The sequence below is a fragment of the Trichosurus vulpecula genome, chromosome 7 (assembly GCF_011100635.1).
Source record: "Trichosurus vulpecula isolate mTriVul1 chromosome 7, mTriVul1.pri, whole genome shotgun sequence".
NCBI classification, from domain to species: Eukaryota; Metazoa; Chordata; class Mammalia; order Diprotodontia; family Phalangeridae; genus Trichosurus; species Trichosurus vulpecula.
This window is the reverse complement of record NC_050579.1, coordinates 63,275,903-63,289,117: the sequence shown is the minus strand read 5'-3', so window position 1 is coordinate 63,289,117 and position 13,215 is coordinate 63,275,903. Positions and strand designations below refer to the sequence as shown.

The 13,215-nt window shown below is 37.5% G+C and overlaps 1 protein-coding gene across 1 annotated transcript in view; it reads right to left on the bottom strand.

Annotated features, from left to right (window-relative positions):
• The window catches only part of VAV3 (vav guanine nucleotide exchange factor 3), a 309,997-nt gene that overhangs the window by 14,849 nt on the left and 281,933 nt on the right, over positions 1–13,215 (bottom strand). The window contains 1 exon segment of the mRNA XM_036768194.1: positions 5,756–5,885. Within this exon segment, the coding sequence (XP_036624089.1) occupies positions 5,756–5,885 (130 nt within the window).

Sequence of the window (13,215 nt, the reverse complement as noted above, 5' to 3'; positions counted from 1 at the left end):
TTTGAGATCTTTCAGGAATCAAGAATCAGAATCTGAACATGAAGAAGCAACTGGATAGGACTGTAGTAGAAGGAGCTAAGCTGAATGAATGAATGAATGAATGAATGAATGAATGAATGAATGAATGGATAGCATTTATTAAGTGCTTATTATATACCAAGCACTGGCCCTATAGAACAAAAGCAAAGACAGTCTCTTCCCTCAAGGACCTTATATCCTAATTCAGTGAGGAAGCCACTAAAAGGGAGCAGTAGGCAGGGAAGGGAAGGGAATGGAAGGAAAACACAGTGGGTGGTGAGTGGAACCACATGGGAATACACTGACAAGTCCAAGACTTTTCTAGTAGTATTGATGTGATTGTGGTAGTTGGACAGTGTGGATTAGCTAGCTGGGTGGGATGGGAAGCATGGTCTGGTCCAAGGTCATTATATACAGTGGACTACATGAGTTTATGCTTTAATCATGATTATGAACTGTTAGCTACAATAGACATTAAACATCTAATTGATAATATTTCTGCCTTCTACAAATGAATTTTGAAGTGCTTCTTAAAAACTGCTTCATAATTTTAAAAAAACTGAAGGGAAATGCTACTGCCCCAAAGAAAAGGATACATTTTCCATTTTAATTGGTTGGTTGCCCAAAGTCTCTCTAAAGCCACACAGGAATGTTTAAAGTGATTTTTTTTCCCTGTCTCATTAAAACAAGTAAAACGAAAACCACTGAACTTAAAGATTCATTTCTCAAAAAAAGAAAAAAAAGTTGAGTGAGTCTTTCTCTAGCCCTAGTTAGTATATCTGTTGATTGGCAAACCCACTGGTAGGGGCAAGCCTGACTCTCGTTAGTTCAAGTTAGATGAAGCACTCATATGTCATTCAACAGTTAACAAAAGAAGGATTACTTAGCCAGAGAATAGAAAGGTTTTTCAATGAGGATACTGTTAGCTAGTGGCCATCCTCCTGTCCTTAGAAAAATAGATCTAGTTAGGAGGGCCAATGACTCAGGGCTGTGATACAGAACCCTCAGGACAGGAATCAAATCTGAAGGGCCAAGGCCCCATGTGGGTGGGCCTGTGACTAGGAAGCCAGGTCAGTATAGGCAGAGGCTACCAGGAAGACGTCAAATACTTTGAGGCTTGGGAACCTCTTTCCCTATCCAAACCCACTCCTCATTAGGTCCCAAGGACTGTTTTGTCACCTTTCAGGGAAAAACTAGTCTAACCCATGTTAAGGGGCAGAAGGGTAACTGATAAATATTGGTCTCATCACAATATCCAACCTAGGAAAGCGAGCAGCAAAATTTCCTAAAATCCTAGCATCTAGATTTAGAAGAGACCTTAAAAGTGTATTCCAAACCCTTCTTTTTCCAGGTGAGAAAATGTAGGCCTAGAAATGTTAACTGGAATCAGCATAAAGCAGGGACTGATTATAAGTATGAAACAAAACCCACTCACCTAGCATGGGACATCCGATCACTTCAGTTGGTCTTTTCCCTCTTTAGCCTTATATAAAGCATTGAATATAGCTAGAAAATTTCGCCAGAAGGATTATTGAGGAAAATTACTGCAAAGATAGAGGAAGCTGTTTGACAGCCCTGTAGATCTGTTAATAGGGCTTATACCTTGTTCTCAGTAAACGTGAGTGCATGTCTGTGCCTTTCCTGTCTTGGCTGGTAAAGGGGCAAAGAAAAGGCAATAGACAATTTCACAAATTGTAGATAAGCCTATTCTCAACACAATCAGATATTTCCTAAACACGTTAGTAGAAAAACAGCCTTTCAAGGACACAGTCCCTGAGTGTGGATAAACTGCCCTATAATCGAGAGGAAATTACAATAGACTGCCCCCAAATAAAAGGGTACTTTTTTTTTCATCTTAATTGGCACTTTTACTATTATTGTAACTTAGGTTGTCAGAGCATTCAGTGTTCCACATGTTCATTATTCATTCCTGACAACTGTGATGAGAACTGCTAATAAGTATCAAATAAGGGTCTGTCAATCAGGTAACAAATTATGTTCGCATATGCTTCTACTATACTACATACAGAAATGATTCTGTTCATGCTATCAGAATCTACAGGTAATCTGTTGGGGGCTTTTTCAGTCTGTTATAATGTGACAATATTAACATCCTGCAAACAGCCTCAAGAATTTCTACAAGTTCCCACTTTTTATAAGCCAAGGATTCTAATGGAGTCTTAAAGGGCATTCATTTGTTCCCCTGAGTACATAAAAATTAAAGAGGTTAGGAAAAAAAACACAAAATAATACTGAATTCTAAACTGTCCAGAAAATTTCATGGGAAGCAGCAGGAAAACGTTTTCACTACACCATGTATTTCTTTTTACGTGTGGCTCTTACTAAGCTTAGAGCAGCACTTCAATCCGTCTTGTGGGTGGATACTCCCTCCTATGGTGCATGCTTCAACCCAACCCACAAGTTTTTGTTCTGTACCAATCTTTCTAGATCCTTCCAACCCTGAAATTCTATGATTCTCATATACATCCTAAGCTCTATACCCTACATGGAAAATACATGTGGTTTTACATGGTTATATAAATGATAGGTAGATAGAAGATAGATAGATAGACAGATGACATAGTTAGGATACAAGTTAGAGGACAGCATGTACTTACTAAGTGTTTGCTATGGGCTAGACACTTTAAAAGGTGTTGGGCATACAAAGTCAAAAATGAAACAGGCCTTGCCCTCAATTAACTTATATTTTATTAGCAGAAATAACATGTACACATATAAACATATTATATATGTGTGTTTGTATGTGCATATATGTATATGTGTATACATGTGTATACACACACATACACACACAAATACAAGGTCTTCTCTGAGGGATAAGAGAGGTACTAGCCACTATGGGTGTGTGTACGGGAGGAGCATGCTCCAGAAAGGAGGCCTCATGCAGCAAGGGACAATGAACTGAGCCTTGTAGGTACTTAGGACCCTAAAAGGCAGAGATGAGGAGAAAGAACATTCTAGGCATGGAGGGCAGCCTATGCAGAAGTATAAACACAAAAGATATAACGGAAATAAGAAGGCCAACTTGATTAATCCATATATTACATGAAGGGAGCCAATGTTTATTAAGCACAGAAAAATAGGTTGGCACAGATTATAAAAAGTTTAAATGCCAAATGTACTGTTTGTATTTGCTACTGGAAGTAATAGGGAGTCACGGAAGGGAAGTCAGACATTTTTTTAGGATGATCACTTTGGGTAGGTATGTGGAGGATGGACTGGAGAAGGCAGAGATCCGAGGCAGGGAGACTTATTTGCAATCTATAAATTGACCGGATGAGACCTAAAAGGGTAAACTAAGGTGGTGTCTATGATGAAAGATAAGGGGTTGTATGTGAAAGATGGATCGGTAGTAAAAACAAGACCCAGCAAAGGATTAGAAATGCAGGGTGGTTAAGTGGATGGACTGATGGAGAGATGAATGGATGGAAAGAGAGATGAGAAAGGAGGGAAGGAGGAAGGGAGAGGAACAGATGGAGGGAAGGAGGGAGAGAAGGAGGAAGGAAGGAAGGTAAAAAGGAAGGAAGGAAAGGAAGGAAAGGAAAGGAAGGAAGGAAAGAAAGGAAGGAAGGAACGAAGGGAGGAAGGGAGGGAGGGAGGAGGAAGGAAGGAAGGAAGGAAGGAAGGAAGGAAGGAAGGAAGGAAGGAAGGAAGGAAGGAAGGAAAGAAAGGAAGGAAGGAAGATGCATAGGCAGATGGATAGATGATAGAGAGATACATGATTAGGTAGACAGATATAGATAGATAGCGTTAATTTCCACAGAAGATGGGAGTTAGAAGTGACTAGAAATCTGATTGGCCTAAAGCATGAATTTCTTCTGTAAAATCTGTGACAAGTTGTTATTAAGCTATCACTTGAAGACTTTTAGTAATCAAGAAGTCATTACTTCCTAAGACAATTCATTCCATTTTTGTACAGTTTTTAACCTTAGGAAGATATGTGTGTGTGTGTGTGTGTGTGTGTTTTTCTTAGATGGACCCAAATCTGCCTCCCAGGAGCTTCCATTCATGGGTGCTAATTTCTATTCTCTGGGGATAAAAATAAGGTTATTTCCTTTTCCACATGACAGCTTCTAGAATATGTGAAGACAGCAACTATGATCTCCCTTACGTCTTTTCTCCATGCTAAACAGCCCTAGTTCCCTCTATGGGTCTTCATCAAGGATGATTTCAAGTCCCCTCACCAGTAGGGCTATCCTACATTGGTTATGCACCATTTCATCAATATTTCTTATAAACTGTGACATCTGGAACTATAGGCAATATCCCAGTCTGCAGAAGTCAGAGTAGAGAGGCACTATCATCTTACTTATTGGATACTCTACACCAAGGGTGAGGAACCTGTAGCCTTGAGGCCACATGTGGCCCTCTAGGTCCCCAGGTGTGGCCCTTTGACTGAATCCAAATTCACAGAATATATCTTCTTAATAAAAGGATTTGTTCTGTAAAACTTGGACTCAGTCAAAAGGCCACACCCAAGGACCTAGAAAGTCACTTGAGGCCTCCTTGGGCTGCAGGTTCCCCACCTTTGCTCTACACAAATACGCAAATGGCTCTATGATCTCATTGGTGTGGGCATCCCCATAATGATGATTACATCACATTCTAATCCATGGCCCTTAGTGTAACTCATGTCTATTTTCCTCCATAATTTTAGCACAGCCAATGCTTTGAAGGTTTTCTTCATTTACTCTGAATGGTTTAAGGATATCCATAATAAACACTCTCCTGATATGTGGACACTATGATTTTATTAATTCAATGGGGTTGGCTGCCCATTCATACTGTTGATTTATATTAAATATGTATTCTAAAAATCTTGGGTCATTTCGTATGAATTAAAGCAGAATTCTACCTCCCTCCCCCATTTTGTGCTTGTGAATTTGATTTTTTTTTAAATATGAGTAAAGAACTTTGCATTTCTCCCTATTAAATTCCATCTTGCTGACTTTCAGACTCCTGTTCCAGGAAGCTAAAATCTTTTAGATCCCAGTTCTGCCAACCACTCTATTACCTATCCTTCCCACCTTCATTTTACCTCTACCTTTTATCATGTTTTGGAATGACTGTTATCTTCAACTGAGAGGGAAAAAATGTTATTGACTTAAAAGCATAAAATTGTGTATGCTACCCTTTAAGATGTTCTGCATTGTTATCATATGGTGCTACTTTGGGAGGTGTTTTTAAATGATTTTTAGAAATAAACTACGTAACAAAAGACAACACCTTGCACCTCCTTTTTTCAAGGATTATATCCTTTAGTCATTTAATATAACCTAAAGTTTCCATTGGTCAATAGTTGGAATAACCTTGGTTGGAATTCAAGAAGAACTGTGTGTCAGCTTTATTCAAATATCATTGTAAAATCACCACAAAGTCCATAAACATTATGTCTAAGTTAGAAATAGTTTGGCCAATACAAAAGTCAGTGAAAAGCGGATAGATTGTGAATTAACATACCACGCACATTTCTGATAGATTTCCGAGCACAAACATGATTTTAAATTTGGCAGCAAAAAAGATGTAGCTAGACACATTCATAAACCTGTTAGCAGACCTGATTCTGCTTAGCTTCAGAAAAAAAATCCTAGCTCAAGGCATTACCATATTAATTGGTTATCTGTCAAAACTACAGAATGAAGATGTTCTCTGTTACTGTGCCTTTAATCCTTAAGAGACAACTAATGGTATTCTAAATTATAATTACAATACTCACAGTTGCCGCTTGCTCTATTACCCCTCTGTCCAGATGAATTTTCGGGCTCCTTGTATGGGAACTGAAGAGTAGTATCTAAAGTTCTGAAGCCTTCTTTAAGAGAATGATGCTTATAGTACTCGACGAGTTCCTTTCAGAAAAAAAGGCACCAAAGATGATTTAAATAAGAGTAATTTTGTTCTCAGTCAATTCAACTTCTCAGACACACAATTACATGCTTTATAAAGATAATCTCTACAATGCAAACTTTTCATAAATACATAGAAGAGTAAGTGAATGATAATCTTTCCCCAGCTGCAAGGATGTGCCTGACACCTACCCAGTACCATTTCCGGCTCTTCTAACCATTTATAATGGGAGACCCAACCCCCACCCCATTGCTAATGAATACAGAAGATCCCAATACTTGGCAATGGGATAGAGGGCATGAGCAGAAGTTACACCAATTTTCTATCTCAACATAGCAATTACTGCTCTTCTTTATTAAATACTTTTCCCCTAAATAAACATAAAAGGATACAGCTGCTTGCTAACTATGCCTACTCCAAGTTTTCTATATTTTTTCCTAAAAGTCGGGGGGAAAAAAGAAACCTCATTCCCAAAATGCACCAAACCAAAGCTCAAGAAATCTTCTCTTGCCAGCATTCTTGGATTCCTGAAGAGAAAGTCTTAGAACACCTCCTAACACCTGTGTACCTATGGTTTTCTTGGGGTCAAGGATACAATTGCTTCCAATTTTCTTTTAAAAGTGAAGTCTTGAATATGTCTGAAGCCTAAAATTCTGACACTCCTAAGGATAGCTTTCATACTAGACTTTTAAGGAAATTGTCAAAAGTATCACTAGAGACCTTAGAAATCAGAGCTGCCTTAATTGAAACAGCATTGTAGTTGTGAGTGAACTTATATTTTCAGTGAAACTCATCTTAATAGATGATCATTACATCTACATATAACCCAAGAAAAATACAAACAGTTGGAAATAAAGTCAAAGGAAAATCACTCTTGATTTCATTATTTCATCCCCTAATTACAATAAATACTACTGTATAAATAAGTACAATAAATTCTGTAAGTGGGGGGGCAGCTAATTTACTGAAAACTTGAACTAGTCATTCCTTCTGTGTTCAACAGATAATCAAGGCAAAGAATCACCTCAAAGAGGAAAAACAATAATCTAGTATTTTTAATAATTTTAAAATCAAACTTAAAATTAAGCTGATCTGTGCCAGCCTCTCAAAGTTCAAAACTACCTTCATAGATGTCCATTATCATCATCATCATCATCATCTAATTGGGTTGGAAGAAACTTTGGAGGTCATTTAACAAAATGTGCTACATAATAAAAAAATTCTATCCATGATATCTATCCTCTGCTTGAAGAATCTGAAGGATGGGAAGCTCTCAACATAATCAAGCAGTCCATTCCATTTTTGGACAACTTTAGTTATTAATTTTTTTTAATTGAACTTACACTTATTTCTATCCATTTGATTTTGCTTTTGTTTTTTGAACTAAGCCAAAGTCCCCTACTAGACACTACTCTGGATCAGGAATATGTATATGAGTGAGTACATGTACACACATATATACGTGTCCATCTATATACACATATACTTATACATTTTAAGCTCAGTTTTTGCATATGCACACTCTAGATTAGGTATAAATATAGGTGTGTATATATACACCAATACGTACATGCATATATGTATGTGCACATGCATGTATGTACATGTGGGTGCATGTGGGTGTATTCATACATACATACATATACAAATATACCTGATCCATGTGTGTATATGCAAAAACTGAGCTCCAGGTACGAGTTCAGTGTATAAGTACATTTGTACATATAAAAGACATGTGTGTATACACATATACACACACCATACTCTCTCTATAAATGTATATATACATATATAAAATATATATCTTCTTTTTCATTTAATTTTTTTTCAACGAACAAAAATCCATTTTCTCTCCTCACTACTCAAAATAAACAAAACCTTTGTAACAAATATTCATAATCAAGCAAAACAAATGTCTTCATGAGTCACATCCTCCCAAAATTCTTATTGTCCTGTGTTCATCACCTCTATATCAGAGGGTAGGTAATATGCTTCATTCTTGGTCCTCTGGAAAGTACTTTCAATTATTAGGAATATGAAATGTAAAGCTTCACTGAAGTTTTTTTTTCCCTCCTAACACATTACAAAAGGGAGATTGAGAAATAAATTCTCACTTTATTTTAACGTTGTCCTTTACTTGAATTCAAACAGGAGACCAACTCTACTCTTGCACAGCACTCGTGAGAGATCCTGCTGCTGATGCATATGATGAGTCCAAAGAATTGTTATGATATACTGATAATTTGAAAATGCAATATATTCAGGGAGCTTCATTCTTGTGGTCTTTTTGAAAAGAAAAAAGATGACAAAACTAACCTGAACCCCATTTTCACAGGAGCCTCCAAATTACCATATCTATCTTAAACATAATTTTAAAAATGTAATATTTTGCAGGATTTTTTTTTATTGCAGGCTATTGTGCATTAGATATTTGTTAGAAGAACTGAGCTCAACATCAACTTCTCCCTGGAATAATGGAACTTTGAATCTGGAAGGAATTTTAAGATAGCTGACATCCAAATATGGCTATGCAGCTGTGACGCACATATGAATGAATATGAATATTCATTGACTCATTTAATCCCTACAAGAACCCTGTGCAGCAGGTAATTCCAACATCATTACCCCCATAATACAGATTGGGAAACTGACATAAAGCCAATTTAAGTGACTCACTCTTGTCCATACAACCAGTTTAGTAGAAAAGGGATTGTTTCATTCATTCTATTTTGATCCTCTGTATCTAGTGCAATGCAAGGCACTGACTAAAGTAAAATCTTTTGGATTAATTTATTAATAGATCAAGGTCCTATGTTCCTTCCATAATACTATGTTGCCTAGTTACTTACCTGTGTGACCTTGGACAAATGACTTCATTTCACTGAGGCACAGTTTCCTCATTTACACAATGAAGGGTTGGACTACCTGGCTTCTTAGTCCAAATCTATGAGCCCAAGATATTTCAAGTTCATCTATAAATATATCTGTCTTATTCATACAATAAATATTTTCATATGTAAATAGTCAGGTAAAAATAAGCTGGTGGATCACCTTGGATCTGTATCTTTATTTGGTTGTCTCAGTGTAACCCATATTTGTCTTAAAAGTCACTGACTTCTAGATACTACATATAACAAACAAGCAAAATAAAAATCTGGCCTTTTCTTATCGCATGTGATCCCTTTCTCATTTTTAAAAAATCAGTAAAAACAGTCACTCTAGTCACCAAGGCAACAGGTGATGGGGATGGCTTATAAGCACCACTTGGACCTGGATTTTTTGGCATCTATAACAACTGGATCAATATTTATATGTGTGTAATGGAATCAGAAACTTTTATGGGGTCAACTACGAAAAAAACCAACTAAAAGATTCTGATTGAACACACTTGACGTCAAACTATTAAAAAAAATCACAGAAGTGATCCTACACCTTGAAAAGAGGAGGATTTTTTTTTCCTTATAGAAGGCCAATTTACTTTCTCTTCTATACCTGTTCTCCATAGGAGAATTTCTCTGTAAGAGTCTCACAGAGATTTCTCTGTGAGAAACAAGGTAAATATGGAAAAGGAGTCTAGAAATGTATTTGACTTTGAGTATTCTCCCTAAATTACAACTCAAATTCATGGTCATTGCATAGCCTCCAAACTGAGGAATGTTGACTGACGATAATGATGGTGATGGTGAAAAAAAACATTTATATATTTCTTTGAGATTTGCAAAGCACTTTTTTATGTTAGCTCATTTAATCTTCATAACATGTGACTAGGGGAGGTAGGCGCCATTAATATTCTCATTTTACAGGTGAAGAAACTGAGGTATGATAATGGTCATTAATATGTTGCTTTAACATTTGTGATATGCTTTAAATACCTCATCCCTTTTGAACTGCACAACAAGCCTCTAAGGTAGTTAATACAGGTGGGCAGCTAGGTCGTGCAGTGGATAGGTTGCCAGGCCCAAAGGGAGGAAGACTCATCTTCCTAAGTTCAGATGCAGCCTCAGTTGCTTGACACACTTACTAGCTATATGACCCTGGGCAAGTCACTTAACCCCATTTGCCTCAGTTTCCTCATCTGTAAAATGAGCTTGAGAAGGAAATGGCAAACCACTCTAGTATTTCTGGCAAGAAAACCCTGTTGGACATAAGTTGGACATAAAGAGTTGGACATAACTGAAAATGATAATACCAAATAAACAAGATAACAAGGATATTATTATCCTCATTGTTGGAGGGGGGAAGGCAGGGCAATGGGGGTTAAGTAATGTGCCCAAGGTCACGCAGCTAAGTGTGTCAAGCTACTGGGCTGGATTTGAACTCAGGTCCTCCTGACTCCAGGACTGGGGCTCTACTCACTGCGCCACCTAGCTGCCCCCTATTATCTTTATTTTGCAAATAAAGAAAAAGATTCATAATGGCTATGTGATGCACATGATCATGTGTGACCTTTGACACTTATTACCTGTATAACTTTGGGCATGTTCCTTAATCTCCTTATACCTCAGTTTCATCAACTGAAAAATGAGAGGTTTGGACGAAATTACCTCCAAGGCACCTTCTAGCCCTAGACCTAAGATCCTATGATATCACACACTGTCTCTCCAACATAGCTGAATAAATAGGAAATGATGGCTGAGACTTTCCAAGCTTTAAAGTGGCATTTTCTTTTTAACTTATCTGCAAGGCTGGAAGGCAAATCAATTATGGCCCCTCTCATGTTATAGGTGAAAATACTGAGGTGCAGAGTCTTGTCCAAGATCATAAAGAACATTAGCTATCCAGACTGTGATTGAAGTCAGTTCTTAGCCCATTCTGGTGTATGTAGTGCTCTCCCTATGAAGGATAGCAAGCGCAAATGGTGAAAAATAAACTTATGCTTCTTTCTGCATTTGTTATTAACTGCAGGGCTTGAGCTGTTCTAAAATCCCAAAGGAGAGATGAGCCTTAGAGAAGATGGTTCTGTTGACAAAGGGACACATGTGAAACAGAAGAGTCCCTTCTTGTGTCTTGAACTGTTTGAGTCACTTTGAATTTACAATACCTTCAGTATGTAAATAAACTCAAGGAGCAAATGTGTATGTATTTTATATACATATATATATATATATATATATATATATACACACACACACACACACACACACACACATATACACATCTATCTAGGATTAGAGATATAGGTATAAAATATATACACATATGCATATCTATGCCATATGTGTATATATTTCCATGTGATATCACCACAGATCATTTTTGACCTGTGATTTTAGCTCTTTACTACTTTTTCTGTAGCAAGTTATTTATACTCAGAGGTTCTGCTGCTTCCTATACAGTGGGTGAATTTTATGCAGATGGAGCCTTATCCCATGCCCATTAATCCACATCAACCCTGCATGACCGACTTTATAATAGGCAACCTTGGATGGTGACTATCTTTCTTGAGTTGAACTTAAGCAACAGAAAGCAGATATTGATTGGCCCTTTCCAGCGGTGCTTCCTTTCATCCTCTTGGTTTGTCTCCTCTGATGGGAGGTGGTGTTGTTTTTTTTTCTTATTTTTTTAAACTTTCAAAGCCTGCTTTCCTAGCAGTCATCTTTAGCCCTGTAGCTTTCTTTCAAGGCCTATATTAGCTACAAGGTAGAGATGCCTCATTACTATCCGAGGAAGTTCTCCAGGCTACGGCTCAAGCTGATACATCTGGCAGAGATGTAGAGACTCCCCACTTGTGCTTTTCTCACCTTCCAGCTGGGCAACTGTCATCCATTATTGGTGTTTCCACTAGCCCCCACCCTCAAGTGTTTTCATTCCTTGCAGAACTTCTACTGCTATGTTAGAAACCTTATCAGGGTCCAGATTCTCAGAGGAAACCTAAGTCAGTTCCAGCAGTTAAAGACACCAGAGTCTGGCTACTGATTCAGAACTGCCGTAATTATTTCAAAACATATCTTTTGCTTCCTACCCTTCACTCCTTGACTTAAGAGCATGTTATATTTGCCCTTGAACCTTTCATTATGTTCTTTTCACTTTTGTTTACAAACAAAACAAAGAGTGACCTTTCTCTTTAAGAAATTAGACTTTTTAAAAAAAATCATGAAAGAATGACAGACAGACTGACAAGACAGTCAGGTAGGTAGACAAATAGAAGATAGAAGATAGATAGATAGATAGATAGATAGATAGATAGATAGATAGATAGATAGGAAGGAAGGAAGGAAAAAAAACAATGGATAGAAGATGGAAGGAAGGAAAGAAGGAAGGAAGAAAGGAAGGAAGAAGGAAAGAAAGGAGGAAAGAAGGAAAGAAAGGAGGAAAGGAGGAAAGAAAGGAGGAAAGGAGGAAAGAAAGGAGGAAAGGAGGAAAGAAAGAGGGAAAGGAGGAAAGAAAGGAGGAAAGAAAGGAGGAAAGAAAGGAGGAAAGAAAGGAGGAAAGAAAGGAGGAAAGAAAGGAGGAAAGAAAGGAGGAAAGAAAGGAGGAAAGGAGGAAAGAAAGGAGGAAAGGAGGAAACAAAGGAGGAAAGAAAGGAGGAAAGGAGGAAAGAAAGGAGGAAAGGAGGAAAGAAAGGAGGAAAGGAGGAAAGAAAGGAGGAAAGAAGGAAAGAAGGAAAGAAAGAAGGAAAGAAGGAAGGAAAGAGGAAAGAAGGAAAGAGGAAAGAAGGAAAGAAAGAGGAAAGAAGGAAAGAAAGAGTAAAGAAGGAAGGAAAGAAGGAAAGAAGGAAAGAAAGAGAAAGAGAGAGAGAGAGAGAGAGAGAGAGAGAGAGAGAGAGAGAGAGAGAGATGACCATTTATTTTCAGGGTGATATGTGAAACTTTCCACAATCGGTTTAGACTTTAATCTTATTTGCAAAGTGCTTTAGATGTTTTCTGGAAGGGTGTTGTGTAAGTATCATTTGATCGATGCTTCAACGAATGATATATTGAGTGAGCAACCTATAATGATGCAATGCAAAACACTTACTTAGCACAATATGAAAAATGCATCTGAGGTACTCTCTCCAAATGTCTTATCACTTCAGAACAAACCTGTCTCAATTTGAAAGTGGTATTAGGAAATCATTTCTAAAGGAAAATTTGGAATCTTATCTCTGTTTTTCTCACTCAAATACACACACACATAACTGTTAGCAATACTATAAAATGATGTAACAACACAGCTTTCAATAGTGCTTTAAGGCTTACAAAGGATATTTTTCCTCCCAACAATTCTGCTAGGTTGATGTTGAAACAATTATGGTGATGTAACCCCTTAGCTTACAGTAATACTGAAAAGTAGCATGGTGGAAGTAACACTGTGATCTGGGCTCAATTTTTGGCTCCCACATTAACCATGTGG